At 44.4% G+C, this 24,310-nt stretch overlaps 2 protein-coding genes across 7 annotated transcripts in view; one reads left to right on the top strand and one right to left on the bottom strand.

Moving 5' to 3' along the window:
* LOC310690143 (uncharacterized protein) overlaps window positions 1-24,310 on the bottom strand; it is a 64,027-nt gene that overhangs the window by 37,620 nt on the left and 2,097 nt on the right. The window contains exon 2 of the mRNA XM_083468768.1: window positions 21,708-22,890. The gene's annotated coding sequence lies outside the window, so the exon portion shown is untranslated. The remainder of the gene's footprint in view (window positions 1-21,707; window positions 22,891-24,310) is intronic.
* GPR141 (G protein-coupled receptor 141) lies at window positions 1,723-21,390 on the top strand. 6 transcript variants are annotated; one of them, XM_083468863.1, is made up of 4 exons: window positions 4,673-4,944; window positions 5,808-5,961; window positions 17,114-17,245; window positions 18,369-21,390. In XM_083468863.1, exons 3-4 carry the CDS (start codon window positions 17,231-17,233, stop codon window positions 19,305-19,307), a joined length of 954 nt encoding a protein of 317 aa, XP_083324989.1. In that variant the 5' UTR covers window positions 4,673-4,944; window positions 5,808-5,961; window positions 17,114-17,230; the 3' UTR covers window positions 19,308-21,390. The 6 variants fall into 6 exon arrangements, with proteins under 6 accessions (XP_083324991.1, XP_083324992.1, XP_083324989.1 ...); XM_083468864.1 differs by lacking the exon at window positions 5,808-5,961 and adding an exon at window positions 12,123-12,297; XM_083468865.1 differs by lacking the exons at window positions 4,673-4,944; window positions 5,808-5,961 and adding an exon at window positions 1,723-1,766.

Consider the following 24,310-nt stretch of genomic DNA (forward strand, 5'->3'; position numbering starts at 1 on the left):
CTGCAAAAGACCCGTAGTCGTGAGCCTGGCAACATTAGGCGTCTGCGCTAATAATTGCCATTTTCTGCAACAGCCTGGTGCTAACCTGCAAAGCAGAGAAATGAGGCCACCCACAGATGGAAAAAAAGCTTCTGCTTATGCAAGGAACCCTCAGGGATGTAGAAAATATTAACAATAAGCATCTGAGATGTCCCACCCATGAGGCAAGTTGAGGCGGCTGCCTCAGGTGGCAACATCCACATGAGCGGCAGATCCTGATACAGATTTTTATTCCCCCGCCTTTGTTCCTGATCTAGATCTCCACTCACCCTGATTTCCCTGGTGGGAAATGGCCATAATACCATTTTGTGGTTTGCCTCAGGTGCCAAAATCCCTTGGGGAATCCCTGTTAAGCATTCATATTTATTTTTAGTTAATATTAATACACACCGATTGATCTGAAGACTGAAGGCTATAGGCATTGCCTGCAGACTGCCATGTCCTCCAGTGGCGTGAGGGCAGGGGGCATGCGCTAGACCCCTCCGTGGGCTCAGTGGCTCTTCAGCTGAAGGGAATAACCATAACCCGTTGGCCTAGCGCCCAACAGCATCCTTGTGTTCATTGACCCCGACTCATGCTGGTAAAGGAAGGCTTGAGGCAACTAGCTGAGAACATCAGCACACTGTGGGAGCAGAGGGCAGAGGAAAAGGTCTCAGGAAGGCCGGCAAGAAAAAATATTGGCTTGGATGGTGTGTTTGTGCTGAGTCCCTACCGCTTCTCCTTCCTGCTAAGCAGCAGTGTCTCAGAAGTTGACCAGCAACCAGCTGCAAAGGTGCACATGCCGTGTCCTCATTCAAACCTGGCCTCCTTACTGTCAGTAGCTTTCTAGGAGCCTACGATTGCCATTTCAACCTGCCTGGTTGTCTTTGTGGGATGTAAACACAGGAGCAGTCAATGACAACATTCCTAGAGTGTACATGTTAGAACATGGGGAGGGATGTCTGTCCAGCAAGCAGGTAAACTTCCTGGGGACGGACTTCCTCCGCATGTGACCAGAGGTGGGTGTGGCCTCACCTGTGCAGGTAATGACAAAAGCACAGGGCAGGCAGCCATCTCTCTCTCTCTCTGCCATTTTCCTTCGATGAGGAAACATCTAAAGATGCCCTCTTGGTTCTCAGCCAAGAGAGGAGATAAGGACTATCTTGCTACAAAATAGATTCTGAATGTATGTAACCTTTTAAGCTGTCTGCCTTCTGGGATCATATTGTGAACAGATCGTGAGTAAACTCTTTTATACTTTTATAAAGACTGTGTTGTGTCTTATATTTTAAGAGGGAACAAAGGGGAAATTACCAGAGTAATTATTATAGAGGTTCTAGCGAACCTGTGCACACGTTACCGTTGCGAACTTAAAGGGGAATGTCTATAAACTCTGCTGATATTTTGGGAACTTGTTAGCACAAGTTGGATTAGGATATAATCTCACAATATATCCTCTCCTGCACCCCAGAATATTCCCACAGTCTTCACCGGTGAAAAGCCAGCCATTCAGTTAGCTATTCTGTTAGGGGGCAGCTGACGGACATGTCCCGTTGTTGCCTTGCTTGCGGCAGCAGAACCCACTGGTGGGAGCAACGCTGTGCATATGACAGGGGAAAGTAGCAGAAGTGGCGCAGTGCAGAGGGGCATGCCGGTCTAGGATCACAGTGAGTGAGGCGAGAAGGAGCATGCCCCATTGAGAGCACTTTGTAGCCTCGTAGGAAGAGGAAAAGAAGTGCCACCATAAGGTATTTATTGTTGTTGATCTACGTGTTTTGCAGAACAAAACTCCTCCTTTAGGGTCGAGTCCAGTCTAAGTTAGTTGCATGTAGACACCATTGGAACTCATGTAGAAAGTTCGTAATGAGTTAAGGCCTATTGATATCAACACTCCCATTGACTCAGCATCTATGGCACTTGCTTCTTAGGATATTCTTATGTGCTTTTGATCTGTTTTTCTCCAAACCATCTTTGAACCAAATTGAGGAAAAGAACAAACTAGCAGCAGCTTAAGCCAGTCATGTGCACACAGCCCCCCACCTGCTAAATCTGCTTGTCATTGTGAATTGCTATCTGGTGCAACTATTTTGTTTCTTTTAAAGTGAATCCTGGCCAGTTATCACAGTGCATGAGCAACTTGGCTTACAAGCCACACTTTAACTTGGGCTAGATCTACACTGATCTGCTACCAAAGACTATTAAAAAATTATATAGCAATTATACACCATTTTTGCAGTGCCCTTTGGTGTCACATTTTTATAACACATTTTAAATGTCATAACCGACCAGTGTAGATTCACCCTTGGTTTTTAGTTAGTTTTGCTGTGCTTAGATACTCCTCTAAAGCAGGGCCCAACCCCTCCAAAACTGTCCCTGGTTATATCTTTTTTGGTAAGGAAGCCGTAACTAATAAAGAAATAACATTACAGTGGTACCTCTGGTTACGTACTTAATTCATTCCGGAGGTCCGTTCTTAACCTGAAACTGTTCTTATCCTGAAGCACCACTTTAGCTAATGGGGACCTCCCGCTGCTGCCGCGCTGCTGGAACATCATTTCTGTTCTCATCCTGAAGCAAAGTTCTTAACCTGAGGTACTATTTCTGGGTTAGTGGAGTCTGTAACCTGAAACATATGTAACCCGAGGTACCAATGTATAGTTCTAGATTTTATTGGGAATTAAACACTGTTGTCTTCTGTTTGGATCAAACATAGGCAGGCAAGACAGTAATCTGAAGCCACAGAGTCAGCTTCCTTCTGCCCCAAAAGTCCCCCTTAGGTCATCGCTCTGTGGACATCGATTGCGATACTCTCCTTGGGACATCTACGGGGACATTTCTTCACAGACAGGCTCTTCCTCAGATATCAGGGTCACTGGCTCATGAAATACTTCTCCTTCCTCACTGAGGAACCTGTTTCTGCAACACTCTCTACAGAACTAGAAACAGGGCTGTTTGGAGGCATGTACTCAGAGAGTGCACAGATTCTCTCAGGGTTAGCGTAAGGCTCATTCGCACTTCTGTTTGCCCCATGATTTCCTGGCACAGGTCTGAGAGGTTTTTCTTTTCTCCTGCTGTTTTCCCTGGGAAAATACGTTGTTTACTGCTGAATTAGAACAAAGGTCATTTGGGGTTTCTGCACGGATGAACCCCAAGATTTATTGGACATACCAGGAGCAATCCAATTTGCAACAACGAGTCTAACATCATCAGGTAGAAGAACCTGGATCTGTCAGAAGAAATACGGCACATACACCGAAATAGATTAGGTCTTCAGCAGGTCTCTTCTGATGCTGCAGGAACTAGGGCAGCATGTGGAGGAACAGTATCCAAAACCTGCAGAGGCTTAGAGTCAGTACTCACAACCAGAGGTACCACTGTACGGGATACCATAGTCAACAGTTGAAGACAAGTGACCATGGATGCTCTCATGTGCCCTGGCTCAGAGGCAGCATGCCCATTTTCCAATAAGTGCATTGAGTTGGTGGGTGGGGGGAAGACCCCTCCATATTTGCTCCTATTGGTCAAGGTGTCCCTCGTGCCTTTGGGTGAGGGTGGTGGGCCATCCACGTTCCTTATTTCTACTGGCAGAGCACTTCAATATGCCCAGGTGCAGTGGAGAATTTCAAACACTAGGCTACATCTGAAGCAGGGTTCTCCATACACCCAAGGGGTGAGATATAAAGGGGAAAAATGTTTAGCATTTGTATCCACACCATAGGCTGGAAGAACTAGAAACCTATGCCCTCAGATTGAGAGCAATGAGTCAAACACATAGATATGTGAAACAATACCCTAAAACAAACTCTACCTATCTATCTAGATATAAAATTTATATGGAAGGGTGGGACTTCTGATAAAAGGGGTGCTACTTGGAGTGAAAAGTGGGTGGGGTACCTGACCCTTTTTGTGCGTGATAAAGGATGGTCCCTTCGAGTCTTCTGCCAGACCTGCAAATAACTTCCATGGAGAGGCCGTGGAATGGGGACATCACCAACATTTTCTGTAGGTTGATGTATGGAAGGAAGTATTTCTTGGGAACGCCAACAGAGAACTGAAATGTAGAGAAGCAGTCTATGGGCTTGCCCACGCTGGAGCAAAATGTGGATTTGCACTGGCTTGCGTCCTCACCAATGAATGGGTGTCAATAGGATGGCCTCCCCATCCCAGTGCTGGCCTACAGCTTTCCCCCCTTTAAATGTGAGGTTTTTTTTATCTTTGGAAAGTGAAACAGCCAGGAACTTTTTTAATTTAAAAAATGCATTTAAAGGGGGAAGATCCTGGACAATACTGGGATGAGGGTCCAGATTTTGCTCTGGTGCAAACAAGCCCTTGATGTAATATTATAATATTATTCAGCCAGTGGGTATAACTGGGTTAGTGTGAGATGAGGGCCTGGGCAAGCAGAGTGCAGAACTCCACTCAGCCAGGAAGCTCACGGGATTTTTCCCTGGGCCAATCATTGCCTCTTAGCCTATGCTACCTCACAGGGTTGTTGCAGGGATTACATGAGGAGGGGAAGAAACGTACACCTTTCGCTCCTTGAAGAAAAGGTGGGGTATAAATACAAAATAACTAAAAAAAATGCATAATAAGATAATATTTGCTGAACATCCCTGCTTACTAGCCTTATAAGACTATAGGCACCTGGTAGTCTCCGAATGCACAGTGTTTGTCCCGGTCACCTGGGCTTTGGTGGTGTCTTGGAGTGTTTTTACAAATAGGAAACATTCAAGTGGACATTTTTATCAACAGACTGTGAGATCAGACCCACGCTGTGGGCGTAAGCTCTTTGTGGTTTTGTGGTTCTTGTCGCAGTTTAGGTACAGCAGCAACAAGAGCACTTGGTCACAGCACTTGAGCTTTCAGTTGCCGGATTAATTTTTGACTCCTTAACAAAGCCGGATTTTTCAGAATTATGAGAACCAGGTAAGCACTTGCAAATATGTTAAACAAGGGCAATGTAGCTTGCTTTCTCAGATATAAAAAACAACCGGGGGCTGGGGGATAGTATGTTTGTTTCAGCATAAAATGTGCAACAAGTGCTCAGAAACTTGGGAAGAAGTGATCATGTTCTCCTGGGTTTCAGAATACAGAGGCAAGGGAAAACTGAGTGTAGCTGGACATGAACTCTGGACTTTAAGAAGGCCAATTTCAAAAAGCTGAAGGAGCTACTGGGTGCATTCCCATGGTCAGAAATACTCAACGAGAAGGTAGTCCAAGAAGGATGGGAGTTTCTAAAAGGAGAAATATTGAAGGCCCAAATGCAGACGATACAAGAAGAAAGAAAAGCGGGAGGCATCTAAGGAAACCGGTGTGGCTGCATAAGGAGCTTACAGATGAGCTGAGAGTTAAGAAGGGCATGTATAAGAAAGGGGAAATCACAAAGGAGGATTGTACATGAGTAGCCAACAGTTGCAGGGGGAAAGTCAGGCTGGCTAAAGCTCAGAATGAGCTCAGGCTTGCAAGAGAGGTTAAAAATAATAATAAAGGTTTCTTCAACTATGTCCAAAGTAAGAGGAAAAACAAGCAAGTGGTAGGTCCTCTGCGTGGGCAACACAGAGAAATGCTATTGGGTGACGGAGAAAAGGCAGAACTACTCAGCACCTATTTTGCCTCTGTCTTCACCCGAAAGGAAAGCGACAGAATAAATGATGCAAGGAGGGAGCTGCAGCCCAAGATAGGAGAAGAGGTAGTAAGGAAACACCAAGTTACTTTAAATGAATGCAGATCTCCAGAGCCTGATTAGCTGCACCCAGGGGTACTAAAGGAGCTTGCGGATGTAATTTCAGAGCCTTTGTCTATTATCTTTGAGAATTCTTGGAGAACAGCTGAGGTTCCTACAGGCTGGAGGCCAGCAAATGTTGTCTTCCCCATCTTCAAAAGGCGAAGAAGGAAAACCAACCAGTGAGCTTGACATTGATACCAGGGAAGTTCCTAGAACAGGTAATTCAACAGTCGGTCTGTGAGCATTTAGAAAAGGATATTGTGATTACTAAGACCCAGCATGCATTTCTCAAAAATAAGTCATTGATTATTTTTTTTTAACGGAATTACAAACTTGTGGATCAGGGAAATGCTGTGGACATAGTGTATCTTGATTTCAGTAAGGCTTTTGACAAAGTGCCCCATGATATACTCGGAAGGAAGCTGGTAAAATGTGGGTTGAATGAGGTAACTGTTAAGTGGATTTGTAGCTGGTTGGCCAAACCCAAAGAGTACTCATTATGGTTCCTCATCATCCTGGAAAAAAGTGGGGTGCCGCAGGGTTCTATCCTGGGCCCATTGTTGTTTATCATCTTTATAAATGACTTGGATGAAGGAATTGAGGGGATGCTCATCAAATTTGCAGATGACACCAAACTGGGAGGGGTAGCTAATGCTGCAGAAGACAGAATCAGTATACAAAATGGCCTTAACAGATTGGAGAACTGGATGCAAGCTAACAAAATGAATTTCAATAGGGATAAATGAAAGGGTCTGCGCTTAGGCAGGAAGAACCAGATGCACAAATATAGGATGGGGGACACCTGTCTTACTGGCAGCACATGTGAAAAGGATCTATCGGCCTCGGCCCAGTATACCTGAAGGAGCATCTCCACCCCCATCGTTCTGCCCGGACGCTGAGGTCCAGTGCTGAGGGCCTTCTGGCGGTTCCCTCATTGCGAGAAGCAAAGCTACAGGGAACCAGGCAGAGGGCCTTCTCAGTAGTGGCGCCCACCCTGTGGAACGCCCTCCCATCAGATGTCCAAGCGATAAACAACTACCTGACATTCAGAAGACATCTGAAGGCAGCCCTGTTCAGGGAAGTTTTTAATGTGTGACATTTTAGTGTGTTTTTGTGGAAGCCGCCCAGAGTGGCTGGGGAAACCCAGCCAGATGGGCGGGGTACAAATAATAAATTATTATTATATTATTATTATTATTATTATTGGTGGGCCACAAGATTAACATGAGTCAACAGTGATGCAGCAGCAAAAAAAAGCTAATGCTCTTCTAGGCTGCTTCAACAGAAGTATAGTGTCCAGAGCAAGGGACGTAATAGTACCACTCTATTCTGCCTTAGACCACACTGTGTCCAATTCTGGGCACCACAGTTTGGGAAGAATACGGACGAGCTGGAATGTGTGCACAGGAGGGCAATCAAGATGATCAAGGTTCTGGAAACCAAGTCATATGAGGAACGGTTGAAGGAGCTGGGTATGTTTAGCTTGGAAAAGAGGAGACTGAGAGGAGATATGATAGCCATCTTCAAACATCTTAAGGGCTGTCACACAGAGGAGGCAGCATGCTTGTTTTCTCCTGCTCTGGAGGGTAGGACTCAAACCTTTGGCTTCAAGTTGCAAGAAAGGAGATTCCGATGAAACATTCAGAAAAACTTTCTGACAGTAAGAGCTGTTCAGCAGTGGGACAGACTCCCACGAGAAGCGGTGGACTCTCCTTCCTTGGAGGTTTTTAAACAGATGTTGGATGGCCAGCTGTCATGGATGCTTTAGCTTAGATTCCTGTATTGGAGGGGGTTGGACTAGATGACCCTTGGGGTCCCTTCCAACTTTATGATTCTATGAACTGAACCGTTGAAAGACTGTTCTTTTTGTAAAGGAAGGGTAGCTCCTATTTGCCTTAGGCTGCAGTGCTTAGGCTCCAACTTACACTGGCGTAAGCTCCACTGAATTCAGTGGAAGTTACTTTTGAGGAAACATTTAGCATTTTCAAGAAAGTACTGGAATAACTAGTAAGTGACCTTAAACTGAACATGTTGAAGTAACTCATCTTCTCTTTTCTGAGGCAGTTGTGTTACTTTTCCAGTATTTGAGGAAGAGTCCGGAAAAGAACAGGACCCAAATTAATTAGTTATATGTTAAGTGAATTAATTAGTGGGCATGCAGTTAATTATGAACCACCATTCACCTGTGGAGTTTTGTTTTTACTATTTGAGTTCAAAAACCATGCAACTGCTTGGTAATTCCTAAATGTCTGTGCATATTCCTGTTTAAGTAAGTCTGAGAGCTCGTTGTTTGGTTGCCTAGATAGAGTACTGTAATATTTCTATGACCATCACTACTAGAGATCAAAACTAATTTAGAGTTTTGGAATTGAAACCACAGTTCTTTGTGCTGCAGCACACTCTTCACCATGGCAAGACAAATAGCTACACAATCATAAGAGGTTACAGTGGTACCTTGGGTTACAGACGCTTCAGGTTACATATGCTTCAGGTTACAGACTCCGCTAACCCAGAAGTAGTACCTCGGGTTAAGAACTTTGCTTCAGGATGAGAACAGAAATCGCGTGGCGGTAGCGGGAGGCCCCATTAGCTAAAGTGGTGCTTCAGGTTAAGAACAGTTTCAGGTTAAGAACGGACCTCCAGAACGAATTAAGTTCTTAACCCGAGGTACCACTGTATTGACCAAAAGGAAATAACAAGCAAGTTGGACTGCATTTTTTAAATATATATATAAACTTTATAAGTGGCCAATTTATTTTAAGGAAATTAAATAGAGTGGGGGGGGGATCCATTAATCAATAGTGATAACACTGTGGATGTTTTATTCTGCAATGAAGTCTGGCACACACTGAGAAGTACATGACAAATGAACAAAACAGGATGGTCTATTTTAAAAAGAAACATGTTATAATCATAGGTATTTGGTGGTTTGTCACTCCTTAAAAGATACTGATGATGTATGAGATCATTAACAAGGAACACTTAAGACGACAATTGTGGTTTTAAACAATGACAGGTTTGATGAGTTAAAGGACAAGGAGGGCTCATTCACACTGAACTTTCACTCCCTTCTTTCCCCCTCCGTATCTTGGAGATTTTGGGGTTTTCTGTGGAGTGTTCAAGAGTGGCAAAGAGGCAGGGGAAACAGACCAGAAAAGTTCAGACCTGCGTTTTAGAAAGCACAGAGGAAAATTAGTTGAGATGAGCCCTGAGGGGAAGGAAGGAAGAAACCAGTTTTAAGAAGAAAAATGGCAGAGATAGGTCTAACACAAAAACTAAGACCAAAAAGCTAACACAACAGAGCCTTTCCCAGCTTCATTCCCACTGAACTCAAACCTTGTTTTAACCTGCCATTCCCCACTCCGTGATATCCTTCTGCTTACTCTACTCAAAACTATGCCATTGTTCAAAATTGCTTTTTTTTACTTTCAGTGTCCTTCCATCCCTACTGAATTCAAACCTCTGCCGTTGTTTAAAACTGCCATTTTCTCTCTGCCACTCCCTTAACATTTAGCACTATTATTATTCAGAAAGGCCTCTCTTATCTTTTTTGCTATGAGCTACCCTGTAGCTGATGAACTTATCTACATTAGTTGACAGCCTTTTTATCTTAAAATCAGCTGGTTGGCCTTCCAAGATCTGAAACAGAAGATCTGAAACAGAAGAATAAACTTAACCCTTGGTGGACTATATGAAGGGCAATATAGAATATAGCTCACCACATCTTCAATTAGAGCTGTTCTGCATATGCAAAAATGTTTCGTTACCTGCTGTTAGAAAATCTACTAGCCATCTACTCAGTAGTTTTCCTCCTCCCTGCTTTTTTTAAACCTCTACTGTTGTTTAAAACCACAATTTTCCTCATGTTCTTCCACCTGTGCTTTACTCAATCTTCTGCTGTTGTTTAAAACAGCCACTTGTTTCCTTTCATAGTCTCTCCCTTGTCACTGTGCTAAAGTTTCTCCCTCTTCCATTTCTCACCTGCCTTAGGCAATAGATCAGGGGTCAGCAGAGGAGGCCAGTCCACTGTCCCTCAGACCTTGTGGGGGGCTGGACTATATTTCAAAGGGGGAAAAATGAATTCCTATCCCCCACAAATAACCCAGAGATGCATTTTAAATAAAAGGACACATTCTACTCATGTAAAAACACACTGATTCCCGGGCCGTCCGTGGGCCAGATTTAGAAGGCGATTGGGCCAGATCCGGCCCTCGGACCTTAGTTTGCCTACCCATACAATAGATAAAGGATGCAGAGCTCTCAAATATTCCCAAGTAATTTACTCAAACCTCTGCCATTTGCATCTCAATTCTCTCCATCCCTGCTTTACTTAAACTTCTGCCATTGTTTTAAACAAAGCTTCCTCAACCTTGGCCCTCCAGATGTTTTGAGACTACAATTCCCATCATCCCTGACCACTGGTCCTGCTAGCTGGGGATCATGGGAGTTGTAGGCCAAAAACATCTGGAGGGCCGAGTTTGAGGAAGCCTGTTTTAAACCATCACTTTCCCCCTCTCGTGATTCTCCTTTCTCACTCCGGTGCCATGACCACTGCTGTTGTGGAGTCTGCCTTCATTTTTGCTCAACTCTCCTGCCTTGACTCCATACAAATCCAAGATTGTGATGAGGCACTACAGTGGTGCCTCGCAAGACGAAAAGAATCCGTTCCGCGAGTCTCTTCGTCTTGCGGTTTTTTCGACTTGCGAAGCAAGCCCATTAGCGGCTTAGCGGGCTTAGCGGATCAGCTGATAAGCGGTTTAGCGGCTTAGCGGATCAGCTGATAAGCGGCTTAGCGGATCAGCTGTTAAGCGGCTTAGCGGCTTAGGATCAGCTGATAAGTGGCTTAGCGGCTTGGGAAAAAGGGGGGGGGAGGAAAAACCCCCGCAGGAACTCGCAAGACATTTTCGTCTTGCGAAGCAAGCCCATAGGAAATTCGTTTTGCGAAGCACCTCCAAAACGGAAAACCCTTTCATCTAGCGGGTTTTCCGTTTTGCGAGGCATTCGTCTTGCGGGGCACCACTGTATCTATCCTTCAGTGGGGGCTGTGATCTAACTTACAAGTAAACTTACAAGTCAACCTTTTTGAGTGCACGGCTCCCTTGACCAACTACATTCTTTCTGTGGCACCCCTGTGGGGCTCAGGAGCCTAGTTATGTCACCCCATGGCTGCAGAGCTGACAGCCTCTCACCCCTTTTCAAACACCCTCCCTTGTGGAGGGTTCCCTCCTCCTCTCCTCTCCTTGGGAGTCTTCTGGGCAGCCACTGCTGCTGCCCCTGGTCTCTGAGATGCCCCCACTGCCCCAAAGAGAGGCATCTCCTCACACTGCCCCACAGAGGCCTGGGACTTGTCTGTCCATTCCCAACATCAAGGGCTGGTGGACTGTCTGGCTGGGCTCCCTCACCCGCTTGCCTGCTTGCTCCGCTCTGGGGCCACCTCAGCTCCTGGCAACCAGCACCCGCTGGCCAGCCCCAGAGGCACCATTTGCCAGGGCTGCTGCAACAAACAGCTGTGCAAGCCTTTGGGAGGCAGAGATGTGGGAGGAGAGAGGGAAGGGGAAAGGGAAAGGGACAGTGTTGCCCGTAGCACCCCTGACCATCATTTAAGGCACCCCAGGGTGCCAAGGCACACTGCTTGAAAACTACTGCATTATATTAAAAAGGAAAAATGAACATATTAAAAGAATGTAGGAAGATATAGAATCAGGACTGGCCCTACATCAACATCTCCCATACAGTTTAAAAATAAAACAAAAGAAGCAAATAACATTCAAATAAAACATAGAGCCGTATCACAGAGGTTAAATGTCTATATTTAACAATTTAAAATATTTGGGCCTGAAAAATATTTGATATAAAATAACATGCATGGCATCCCATTAACTTTTATAAACTTTTTTTTTTGCTTCCAGTTTTGCAGGTGGTTTTGTGAAGGATACATATCTGCTGTATTGATTACATAGGGTAATTTAACGGATAAGTGGTATTTTCCTTTATTTCACCTGACCCACAACCACAGACTTTTATCTAGCATAACAGGACTTAAACCTCCCTTCCACTTCAGCAGACAGCATGGACTGAAATCAGAGGGCTGTGAATGCTTTACTTAAAAGGGGAACGGAGAGTGATACTGAGTCCCATCCACACACACCCTTTTTGACAAAATCAGCTTCAGAATGCAGGAAATACTTGAGCTTAGCCATAAACATCCTATTTTCTCAAGATTCAGAAGCCAGTGAAGTGGAGTGATCTTTAAAGCGCTTGTTCGGTGCTGTGCTCTTTCTCTTCTTCTTCGGAATTAGATAATACCTTTGCTGTTAAGTTGTGGGTGAACATATCAGACGACACAGCGATTCTTCAGACACTTCTTATTTATTCACAGGCCAGAACAGAACTGAACTGAAGGGTTCAGCCAACCTGCTTATATAGAGCTCAACTACAAAGCAACAGTAACAACTGTCAGTAACTATCCAATCACTGAATGTCACTTTCAATTCCTTATTTGCATATGTGGACCTGAGTGAAAACTATCTACAGTATCCCCCTGCTGTCCCAGGGTGAGAACTTCAGTACATTTGCCCATAAAAAGAAAGAAAGAATGCAATTGCTGTTCTGCAATCCCCTTACATTTTACGATCCTCCTTCTAATAGCGAACTCAGGTGGTGAGCGCTAGCAGGATTGTGGCTAAAACAGGGCCACTGAGAACAAGAGAGAGGTATTAGCATTGTCCAGGGGAGCCCTAAGAGCTGCAGAAGTACAAAAACCACTTGGCCAATGATGCAGGCAGGCGGCAGAACTGCCACAGTGTAGGGGTACACCAGTTGAGGAGCACAGTGAGTAAGGCGAGCAGGAGCATGTCCCACCAAGAGCGGCAGGGTCTGTGGACAGGAAGAGGAGGAGAAGCACCACAATAAGTCGGACAAGGAGGAGACAAGCTCTTGTGCTTTTCTAAGAAATATATTTATTGTGGTTGGTCTCCATGTTTTTCAGAACAAAACTCCTTCTTCAGGGTTGAGTCCAGTCTAAGTTAGATACCATGGGAACATACCCTCCAACATTTCTCTGATGAAAATAAAGACTTCTCTTAGTCTCTGCTAAATTAGTATCTTGAAACTGAATTTTATTTATGAGTTGTAGCAACAGAATGAACCAGTTCAGCCGTGTAAGATTGCACTAAGAATTTTTCAACCATTTCTGTATGGTATTTCACTCTCAGTTCAGATGAATAAGAGTGTCCAGTATACTGAACAGAATAAGAAATGAGAACATTTTGCATTTGACTATGAAGTATAATTGAAACAGGAACAAGCTCCCGTTGCTCAGTCCTTGCTCCTGCCAACCTAGCAGTTCGAAAGGACGTCAAAGTGCAAGTAGATAAATAGGTACTGCTCCAGCAGGAAGGTAAACGGCGTTTCCGTGCGCTGCTCTGGTTCGCCAGAAGCGGCTTAGTCATGCTGGCCACGTGACCCAGAAAAACTGTCTGCGGACAAACATCGGCTCCCTCGACCTATAGAGCGAGATGAGCGCCGCAACCCCAGAGTCGGTCACGACTGGACCTAATGGTCAGGGATACCTTTACCTTTTATGAAGTATAATTAAAACAGTAATATTAAGATGCAGATTACATCATGGCTTACCAGTGTTGTGCCCAGTGCTTTTTTTTCTAAAAAAAATGTTTAGGGGTACTCTCATTTTCGTACTCATATTGAAATACTGCCCCTCAGTGAGGCCAAACTTAGATTCATAAAATGTTTAGGGCTATGCGTACCCCTGCGTACCCCCAGAAAAAAAGCACTGGGGACATCCCATTCCATAAGGATAATTTTACCATTTGTACCCCACACTGGGCGGTTTCCAACATATATAAAAACATAACAAAACATTAAACATTTTAAAAAGCTTCCCTATACAGGATTGCCTTCAGACAGCTCAGGGGTCGGATAACGCCATACCCTCCAACACTTCTCTGATCAAAATAGGGGCATCCTAAGGAAAAGTGGGATATTCCAGGATCAGATCAGAAACCAGGATGCCTACTCTAAATCAGGCACCTCCCTGGAAAATTGGGTCACTTGGAGGGTCTGTGGGAATAAATGTAGAATGTGTAAAGTCCCATTTATTTAAATTTGAACTCATTTCCACAAACGTGGACTAGATTCACTCCAACGAAAGGATAGTTCTACAGTCTCTCTGGCTGTTCAGATGCTTCCTTTGACTCTGCATTCAGTGTGCTCCCACCATTAATTTGAGAAGCAGTGCACACAAGGCATTGCCACAATTCATATCTATATTTTATTATCTATCCTTTTGGTTCTTATAAAATACTGTGTTTTGATGTGTCCCCCCAAAAAAACTCCCCGACTTTCATCCAAATTGAGATAAATAGCCATAAACTGCATTTAATTAAACTAGTCATGTGTACGCAGCAACCCCCCTCGCTTACACACACACACACACACACACACACACACATACACATACACACCACCCACTGAAAATGGTTTATAGTCCAGGAAGAGCAAGCAAAGTCAGACTTGCTTATTTCCCTGCAAGTGTTCTAATGGTATCCTTAGCAACAGCAAATTTTTATACCTGCCAATCACTCTTTCCTGAATGATTGTGTCATTATGCTTAGATAAAGAATCTGGGCTTTTTAAAAAAAAAATATTTAAGAGCATGATAACACCAACTGCTGTATCAGATGCTTGATGAAAAGCATTGTCTGGTGAGAATCTAATAATATTTGATAGATATGAGCCAGCAAAAATCAGAAGAGATAATATTAGGCTCGTGACAGCTGGTTAGAAATGTGCAGCTGTTAAAAATAAACTTCCCTTCTGAAATTATCACCACCCAGATCGTGTGAGCTGGCACTAAGTGCAGATGATTCAGTCTGCCCAGGGTCTCTGCGGTCAAGGCTCAGAGTCAATTCAGAATGCCAGGTTATACGAAAGGGCTGGATGGTGACTGGCCTTCAAAATGCATGTGTGCTCACACTGCCAAGAGTCTTGTTAAGTTCCTTTGCAGCAGAAAAAAAAGCACACTGTTCATTTCAATCACTTTCACCTTAGTCACTTTCAAGGAATTGTTGGGCAAGATCTGGCCTCTCTGATTCAATTAAAGTCCTGAAAATCTGTGCTTTCATTTTAAAGAAATGTTGGGAGCTGATGATTAAAGAGGAACACCTGAATGCAGGCACAGTTAAAGTACCAGTATATCCTGCCAGCTGAGATTTCACTGCTTACATCTGAAAAAGTAGGCTTTATTCTTGATAAAGCGGGCTTTAAGGCACCACTGAACTCTTCTACCCCCATTAAGGTAGTCCAATTTATGTAGCCCCAAAGCTATTAATAAACCAACTATAAGTACAATTGAGCACCTTCTACCCGCCTGTGACTATTTCAGTGTTATGCAGAGATGCTGAATACAAAAAGTACATCTCTTGCTGCTTAGGTAGTTACTGATGCGCTGCCAAAGAGCACTGATCTGCACTGTCATCTGGTGTGGGCAATTTCTGCCCTGTGGAGTTCTGATTATTATTTAACAAAGGTGGGGGAGCACCCTGGTCTGGAACGATATGGTTGTACACGACCCCAATCTCTGAGAGGTGCGAGATTCCATGGGTTCTAGGCTCTCACGCAGGGTCTGTATTTCCTTTTGGAAGTGAGGCACAGCAGAGACTGTGGTGTCTTTAGGATAAATGGTTTATTTACACACATATATATATACAACCTGAGCCTACGATGGAGAGTTCACAGCCTCAACACCTCAAAGGGGTCTTGTTTCTCCCATAGCTGAAGCCTCTGATTCAAAGAGAAATCCACCATTGCTCTGTCTCTTTGCCTTCTGTTGCTTTCCTGCCCAGTGCCATCACTACTTCCAGCTCATACAACTCCTAACCTCCCTACTCTAAACTCTGGCTTTGTCTGTTTATTTGATGCTTTGGTATTGACCCATCACCGCAAGACTTAGTACCTCAAGAGGAAACTACAGTGGTGCCCCGCAAGACGAATGCCTCACAAGACGGAAAACTCGCTAGACGAAAGAGTTTTCCGTTTTGGAGGTGCTTCGCAAAACGAATTTCCTATGGGCTTGCTTCGCAAGACGACAATGTCTTGCAAGTTCCTGCTGGTTTTTTCCCCTCCCCCCCTTTTTCTAAGCCGCTAATCAGCTGATCCGATCAGCAGATAAGCCGCTAAAAGCCGCTAAAAGCGCTAATCCGCTAATCCGCTAATCCGTCACTGGGCTTGCTTCGCAAGACGAAAAAACCGCTAGACGAAGAGAATCACAGAACGGATTCTTTTCGTCTTGCGAGGCACCACTGTAGTCTGGCTTAGTTAGCTTTTAACACTTGCTAAATTGAGTGATTAAAGTAGTGTGTTGCACAGCTTAATACCCCAAGGCTTGATTAAATTCCAACACTTACTAAATCCAGGGATTATAGGAGCCTAGCACCCACAAACTCATAACATTCTTTATACAAATGTGGATGAGAGCTTCTCTGGGCAATAAGTGGCATTGCTGCAGAACAAGTTCCCTTTTTGTGGGCAATGAAACTGCTGGGCTGAGGGTGCATCTCTTTCTCTTTCTCTCACAGTTTCCCCTTTTTTTTGTTCCGCTGAGCTCCTTGTGGAATAGATAGGCAGCCTATAGATCTTGGAGTTATCCCTGCCATCTGTACACCTGTAACCTCAGCAAAATGCTTACGCAAGTCCCTAGTTGCACACTGAATCTTGTGGTTTGATTTTCATTTTACTTCTTTTTAGCTGGTCTGCTGTCCCCATCCCTTTTTAAACATATCAAATTGTGGTCCATGCTTGTAAAAGCCACATGAAATAAGAGGATGTGCATAGCATAAGGTGGTGCGCTGTAGAAATTATTGCACACTTCCTTTCAAAGTCAACATTCTTCATGGTAAGCAGACTTAGAAAGAGGCCATTTCCTGAGGCAAATTTATATATATATATATATATATATATATATATATATATATATATATATATCACTTAGAAAGAGGCAAAACACATTGATACAGTATTGCAGACCAACAGACTTCTGGGGATTAGATACGTACATAGCATTAAACACCCGTACTGATTGATTGTCCCTGAGCCCTCAAGTCCAAACGTGGCACACCTCAATAAAATACAAGAACATGCAAACATACTTACCTAAAACTGCATCACATATTTTGTCTTTAGTTTAAGACGCTTATAGAGTGTAGACCACTGTGCACTGGAAACAAAAGAGGTTCACAGTTTGAAAACATGGACGTCTTCAGGTGTTGAGCATCTGAAACCAAAAAGCACTCCTAGCTGTTTATTATGCAGTTAGCAGCATTGCTTCTCAGCTCTGACCCTTTCTGTTCACAGTGTGATCTAGCCACACCTGGGCATCCTGTTCCCCGTCTTGGTCCTGCTAACCATCAAGCTCCTCCAGCTTGGGCCCTTCAGTTTGACCAGTAATGGACTGAGCCAGCACAACAAGAAATGCTTTCATCCCTGGTTAGTACTTCCTATCTCTTTGTGCGTGGTTAGGCCTCGGCCTCCAAAAAGTTGTCGTCTACAATGGAGCCTTCATTATCTCTTAGATTTAAGAACATAAGAAGAGCCTGCTGGGTCAGACCAATGGCATCTATCTAATCCGGCATTCTGCTCTCCTAGTGGTCAACCAGATGTTTGTGGGATCTGCATAGAAGGCATGTATAGAGAGCACGGGACCCACACCCTACATGTGAAGGGTGTGTGATGGCCCTGTAGACTCCACCCCCAGCTTTCTTGCATTTTGCTGGAAGGTCTGAAGGAGGCTTCTAAACACAAACACACTTACAAATCTCCCCACAACTGGGAACCTTCCGGTATCCGGGGCCCTGATCACAAAGAGGATCCTATGTGCTCTCAGCCAAATAGACTAATAGTTCCTTCCTGCTCAGCCCCAGAAGGTTTTGGCTGGCATGCACAACCCCACACATAAAGTGCTTTATCATATCCTGTGTTCTTTGAATGCCTGCAGATCACGTACCTGGAAGCCGTTTGAGACTTTTAAAACATAAGACTTCCCCCAAAGGGTCAGTTATGAGGGGAAATAACACTTGCCAAATATACCTTAAGCAGCATGTAGAGGACTCCAAATATGTTTTAGTAGAAGCAAACAAAGAAAATACTTTCTGTGTTTAGGGTGAAACTTTCAAAATTCTAGAGGAAGCAGAGTGTGTTATGGGGTGAGCTCTATTGCATAAAATAATAACTGCCCATTTTGAAAACTTCATGTATTCATTGATGCCCATGACGAGGTCTCTTTATTTTATTGAATCAGTGTCATGCAAAAATTTCACCTCATAGAGAGATGTTCTTTCCATGAGGAACCATGCATAGAGATAAATTTCTTCATGACTTATCTCACGTAAGCCTGCATTTAAACAGAAGAAAGTGATTATTCTTTTTTTCATGTGAGTCTCAAAAGATAACAGTTTGTGTTCTGGTTGCTTTCATGTTCAACCATACCACAGGTAGCCATAAAGAGTTATCTCTAGTACTTTGTCCAAAAGATTCTACTTCCAACATGTGCCTTGGAAACTTTAATGAAATTGGTTTCTTTCTTTCTTTCTGTTTCCCCACTCCCAAACAGGCTGTGATAAAAGAAGATTCTAGAAGCATGGATAGACGGAAAGAGTTACTTCCTAGCTCAACGTCAGAGCCTCAACTGAACTCAATAGATTCCGCTCATATCGCCTTGATCACAATATACACGGTGGTGTTTATCGGAGGTGTGTGTGGAGTCATCAAAATGTCCTTTTTGCTACTGAAAATGAATGCTTTATCGGTGACCACAACTGCCATCATAAACTTAGTGGTAGTCCACAGCCTCTTCCTTGTGACTGTGCCGTTTCGCGTGTATTACTACGCCACCAAAAAATGGATCTTTGGAACAATCTTTTGCAAAGTTGTGAGCGGAATGATACACTTCCACATGTACCTCACTTTCCTGTTCTATATGATTTTCTTGGTAATCAGGTGCCTTATCTTTTTTCAGTGGAAGGACAAAGTGGAATTCTATAGGAATTTGCATGCTGTGGCAACCAGCATAGCTGTGTGGGTTCTGGCTATTGTTATTGTGGTGCCGGTACTATTTTGCTGGTATGGGAAAACTGGGGTTTATGCAAATGTGACGTGTTTTGAATTTCAGCAGGAGTTCAACAGTGACCCAGTGAAAGCAGTCAACTACATTGTAATTGCTGTAATGGTAGCAATAATTTGCACCCTCTTGGGCTTACAAGTGTTCATGATTCGAAAGGTGGTGAAAACCCTTTCAGGATCCCTTTGGTCCTATCAAGAGTTCCAGGCGCAGCTGAAAAGCTTGTTCTTTATAGGGATCTTAATGTTTTGCTTCCTCCCTAGTCACTTTTTCCGGATTTATTTCATTCAGCATGCGGATGACAAGCGACTGAATTCTGTCAATGAAATCTGCTTGAGCATAACTGCCATCAGCTGCCTCGATTTGTTTTTGTTCGTGATAACTGGAAGTAAAACCCTGAGGCAAAAAATCAGTGGACTTTTATGCTGCTGAAACTTTGCATTCGTATGTAAGAAAGTCTTGGTGACAAGGTCAGCTGGGTAGATGAAAGAGATATGACTTAAAGATTCTCAGAATAAAAATTTATAAATTATGGGTTGCGTCTGACGGCTATGTAAGCAAAGGCAGATTGTAAACCCAGTCTACCCTGCCAACCACTGGTCAGGCTCCCTGTATCCCTGCAAAGTCTCTTCAGAGAGTCACAGAGTCCTTTAACAGTGTCACACAGTCTCTTTCTCTCGGTCCACTGCAGTTTTGTGTGAGAGTCCACTCTGCTCAGGACTAGGGAAGGAAAGATCTGTCCATTTTGGTTCTCTCTGTTTCTCATTTTACTAGTCCTTAATTCAGTTCTTCACATTTTGAAGCAACTTGTGTTTGGTCTTTTTAGATTCACATGAAATTCCACAAGAGTTTTACTGTAGATTCCCCCAAACATATATTTAGGTGAGGTTTTGACTAATGCACACATCGTTGCAAGTAATCTCCCCGAATGTGGTGCTTTTAGAAATGTTGTTTTCACTAATATCTACATTTCTATGCAAACCTCTCCCTAATATATGCATTTTTGTAAAGACTGGTTGCAGAACTGCATCACAAAATTCTGATAAGTATGAATTTCAAAGGGGAGCTGTGTTTCAGTTTGCATATTGTTTCGGGAAGTGTTTTTTAAATACATGCTGAATCAAATTTCTCCTCCAACCCTATTCAAGACCCCCTCCCAACATTCTGGAGGCGCTTTTGGGGGTGGGGCAGAAGGTGGAAGGAAATATTAGTTGCACAAGCTACCTTCCAATTGTGCCATCAGATAGAAAGGCAGGGGTCAGCAACCTTTTTCAGCCGTGGGCCACTCCACCACCCCTCAGACCATGTGATGGGCTGGACTATTGAAAAAAATATATGAACGAATTCCTATGCCCCACAAATAACCCAGAGATGCATTTTAAATAAAAGGACACATTCTACTCATGTAAAAACACGCTGATTCCCGGACTGTCCGTGGGCTGGATTTAGAAGGCGATTAAGCCGGATCCGGCCCACGGGCCTTAGGTTGCCTACCCCTGTACAAAGCTCTGAAGTCTACGTAGGAGAAACTGTGGAGAACTCTAAGTGTGCATCTGACTACATTAAATGGATCTTGCACAACAGTTATGGCAACTGCATCACAGCAAGAGATTTTAGTGCCATTCCTATATTTAAGATAAACAAAACCTTATTGCCAATAAAAACATATCAGTGAAGGAAAAATAACAACATGAAAACATTTAAAGTCTCTGGTGTTTAATCTGCCTATATTCCTGTTGATCACAAACACCTCTGGCAATGCCAAGAATTTATGGGCAAAGCCCGGGGCTTAGCTTAGTGAGCTACGCAGGATTGTGGCTGCTCTGGTGTCAGGTCTTCTTTAAGCAAAGAAGGAATTAGCACTGTGCAAAATCTGCGCCTGAAACTGTCCAACAAGTTGAAGTTTCTAAGTCAGCCTCACCGAACCTGGTGTCTTCCCGAAGTTTTGGACCAAAAGGTCCCCCAGGGAGGGGGACCCATCGTTCTCCAGCTGTTTCTAGACTATAACTCCTATCATGTCTGGCCACTGACCATGTTCACTGGGTCTAATGGGAGCTGGAGCAACATCTGGAGGGCGACACATTCCCTGTCCTTCAACTAGACAAGCACCTAGCCACCTGTCCTCCCCTAGTCAACAGAGCGGTATTTTGTTGCCTGCCTGGTACCCTGCAGTTTGCAGCTTAAGTGTCCCCTACCAGCAAAAGCATCTGATTGGCCACTATGAGAGAAGGATGCTAGGCTAGATAGGCTGCTGGTCTGATGCAGCAGATTCTTGTGTTCTTAAATGTTTCATCAAAAATTAGAGGGGTTGAATTTTTAGGGGCTTGAGCACTGAAAGGTATAGTCTTCACTCTTCTGTGTGGACTCACCACCTTTGATATTGTGGGTGGAAGTGACAATGGGGACAATGACAAATGTTTCACGGATCATGCCCATTTCATCAGATCATAGAATTGTAAGTTGGAAGGGACCAAGAGTAATTAAACTTTTAATTAAAGTTAGCTGCATTTACATTCTCCTTGTGTTCCTGTTGTTTAATTTTGTAAAAGTCAGACCCATCCTACTTTTGCGATTGTAATTTGTTTTCAGCTGCTTTTAATGTTATATTCTAAATGGCTGTAACCCTTAGGGTGAGGGGCAGGTAATAAATTAAATTAAAAGCAATAATTAGCTCCTTGAACACAGTGCTTTTTGGGCCTCTGGTAGTCTGGATCTTTTCAGCTTATTAGTTTGTTCATATGATCAGGCAGAAGAACCCCACTTTACACATTCCAAAAAACATAGCATCAAGATTGGGTCAGAATGAAAAAAAAAAAAGTGGGAGGAACTCACCTAAAAATGCTGGCACTTCATTTAGCAAGCTGATCCCCGGTGGGTGGGGAACAGCCATGGGTGCTGCTGTCGGTGGCCCTAACTTGGCATGGTTCTAACTTGGCATGGTCCTGACAGGGAGAGCAGTGCTAGGTTGATAAACATTTCATGCTGTATCTTTTAAGACCACTTTCACAAGTGATACTATTTGAATTTCTGGCTCCTACACAATGGCATTCCCTCCATTTGCATTAAGATTCTCCTGCATGTAGAGATATCACACCTATGGTTTATAATGTAGGGGACACAGGGATTGGCCTAAGACATTTGGCTCAATGAGACAAAATGGTCCATGTTCAGGAGTTGGGTTGACTGGACTGGACTGGCTCATAGAATCATAGAGTTGGAAGAGACCACAAGGGCCATCGAGTCCAACCCCCTGCCAAGCAGGAAACACCATCAGAGCACTCCTGACATATGGTTGTCGAGCCTCTGCTTAAAGACCTCCAAAGTAGGAGACTCCACCACACTCCTTGGCAGCAAATTCCACTGTCGAACAGCTCTTACTGTCAGGAAGTTCTTCCTAATGTTTAGGTGGAATCTTCTTTCTTGTAGTTTGGATCCATTGCTTCGTGTCCGCTTCTCTGGAGCAGCAGAAAACAACCTTTCTCCCTCCTCTATGTGACATCCTTTTATATATTTGAACATGGCTATCATATCACCCCTTAACCTCCTCTTCTCCAGGCTAAACATGCCCGGCTCCCTTAGCCGTTCCTCATAAGGCATGGTTTCCAGGCCTTTGACCATTTTGGTTGCCCTCCTCTGGACACGTTCCAGTTTGTCAGTGTCCTTCTTGAACTGTGGTGCCCAGAACTGGACACAGTACTCCTGTTGAATCCTAGTTCAGCTTTCGTGACAAGACTACGTCATCCGCCATAGCCAAGGAAGCAGGCTACCTTGAGGGTATCTGTGGCAAGGCAGGTGAGGCAGGTGACCCACATTGCTTCACGGAAGGGCTACCATGCTGTCACCTGGTGGGACACCGTCTTGTGGTTCTCCACTCATATTCTTCCTGGCTTGCACAGTTGCCACAAGAACAAGTAGAAGAATGAACATTTTCATTTTTCAACGGATTTGGCTGGGTCTGAACAATTGTTGTTGTTCACGATGAGGCACGGTGCCATCGTTTGAAACTCAGGCAGATCTGTGGGCCAGAAGATATGAATCAGGACAGAAGCAAGACTTGCCAATCCAAAGAGAATGTGATACGTTTATCCTGCCACAGAGGTAAGTGAATGGTCACTGGAGGTTCAATTCAGCCTTCGAGGCTGAAGGGTCCCATCAGACCTTCTCTATTACCCAGAAACAAAACAACATGGTGGCCTTGAGATGGTGTTTGACTCCAACTCCCATCAACTCCAGCCAGCATGGCCAATGCTCAGGGGTGATGGGCACTGGTGTCCAACAACATGGGAAAGATCACAAATTTCTACTCCCTGGCATAGTCCATGATCTCAAGGACTGTCCTGCCCCAGTATGAGCCAATTTCTCGTACTTAAGTTGAAATATAGGCTAAAGTCCTATTAATCCCCACCTCCTCTACACGAAACAGCAACAAGTCCTGTCAGAATTCTCCTTCCTCTGACACTCCTGGCTTACAAAACTAGGTTTCTACTTCTCTAAAACCCAGCTACTTCTTGTAAATAAGAAAGAACTTGTGACAGCTTTACTTCCGTCTGAGACATTTTGCCCGGATGACTGATTTGCCCCCAGTGCCCAGGTTAGGGCCCGCCCTCCCACCGGTCAACACTCTTGAGCTCCTGCACAGCTGGCAATGGAGGAAGAGCTTCGCAGGCATGTGTGCGAGGGAGCCAAGAGGTGACCGGGGAGGAGCCTGTCTGCCAGCAGACGATCTTCTGGCCAAGGTGCCACAGGGAGCTCCAGAAAGGAGGGTTAGCAACATTCCCCCACATTCCCAAAGGCTGTTGCACAAGGCCTGTTTCCTATCAGTGGTTGGAATTGAACCTGTCCTGGTTCTGCAGAAAGGAGCAAGCCGGCCAGCCCATGAGGTGGACTGTGCTAATCACCTCAAATGGTGGAATCCTGCAAGCAAGACCCCTGTGGACAATCCACCTACCCTTTCCACTACCGCCAGAAAAGCCATGGCGGCAACTTCTGACAAGATCTCATGAGAGCTCCACAAGGTCTTGTGAGATCTTTCCAGAAGCTGTTGCCGCAGCGCAACTCCAGTAAGTGAGGGTTTGGTGGAGGAGCAATGGCGGGGCAGCACCTTCCCGTTTGGCCTCAGGCGGTGAAACGGGACGGGCCCCTCCTGGAAAAGAGGAATGGGAGGGCTGAATGCCAGACTTCATGGGCTCCAAGCCATGCACATTTCCTCAGAGGGGGCTTGCTCCCGCATCAGTGAGGTCACCATAACAGCTCACAAGCCCAACTAGCCACTTGCAAAGCCCCATTGAGGTCAGTGGCTCTTTACTTTTGAGGAAATGGGCTTGCAGACTGCTATCCTGCATGCACTTGCAGGATGCCACCACGTAAGTGAGGGCAAGGAAGAGGCAAGGCAGAAAGCTAACAAAACAACCACAAGAAGAGTGGTCAAGAAGCCA

The sequence above is a fragment of the Podarcis liolepis genome (genome assembly GCF_965112155.1).
Source record: "Podarcis liolepis genome assembly, chromosome: 12".
In the NCBI taxonomy this organism is placed as follows: Eukaryota; Metazoa; Chordata; class Lepidosauria; order Squamata; family Lacertidae; genus Podarcis; species Podarcis liolepis.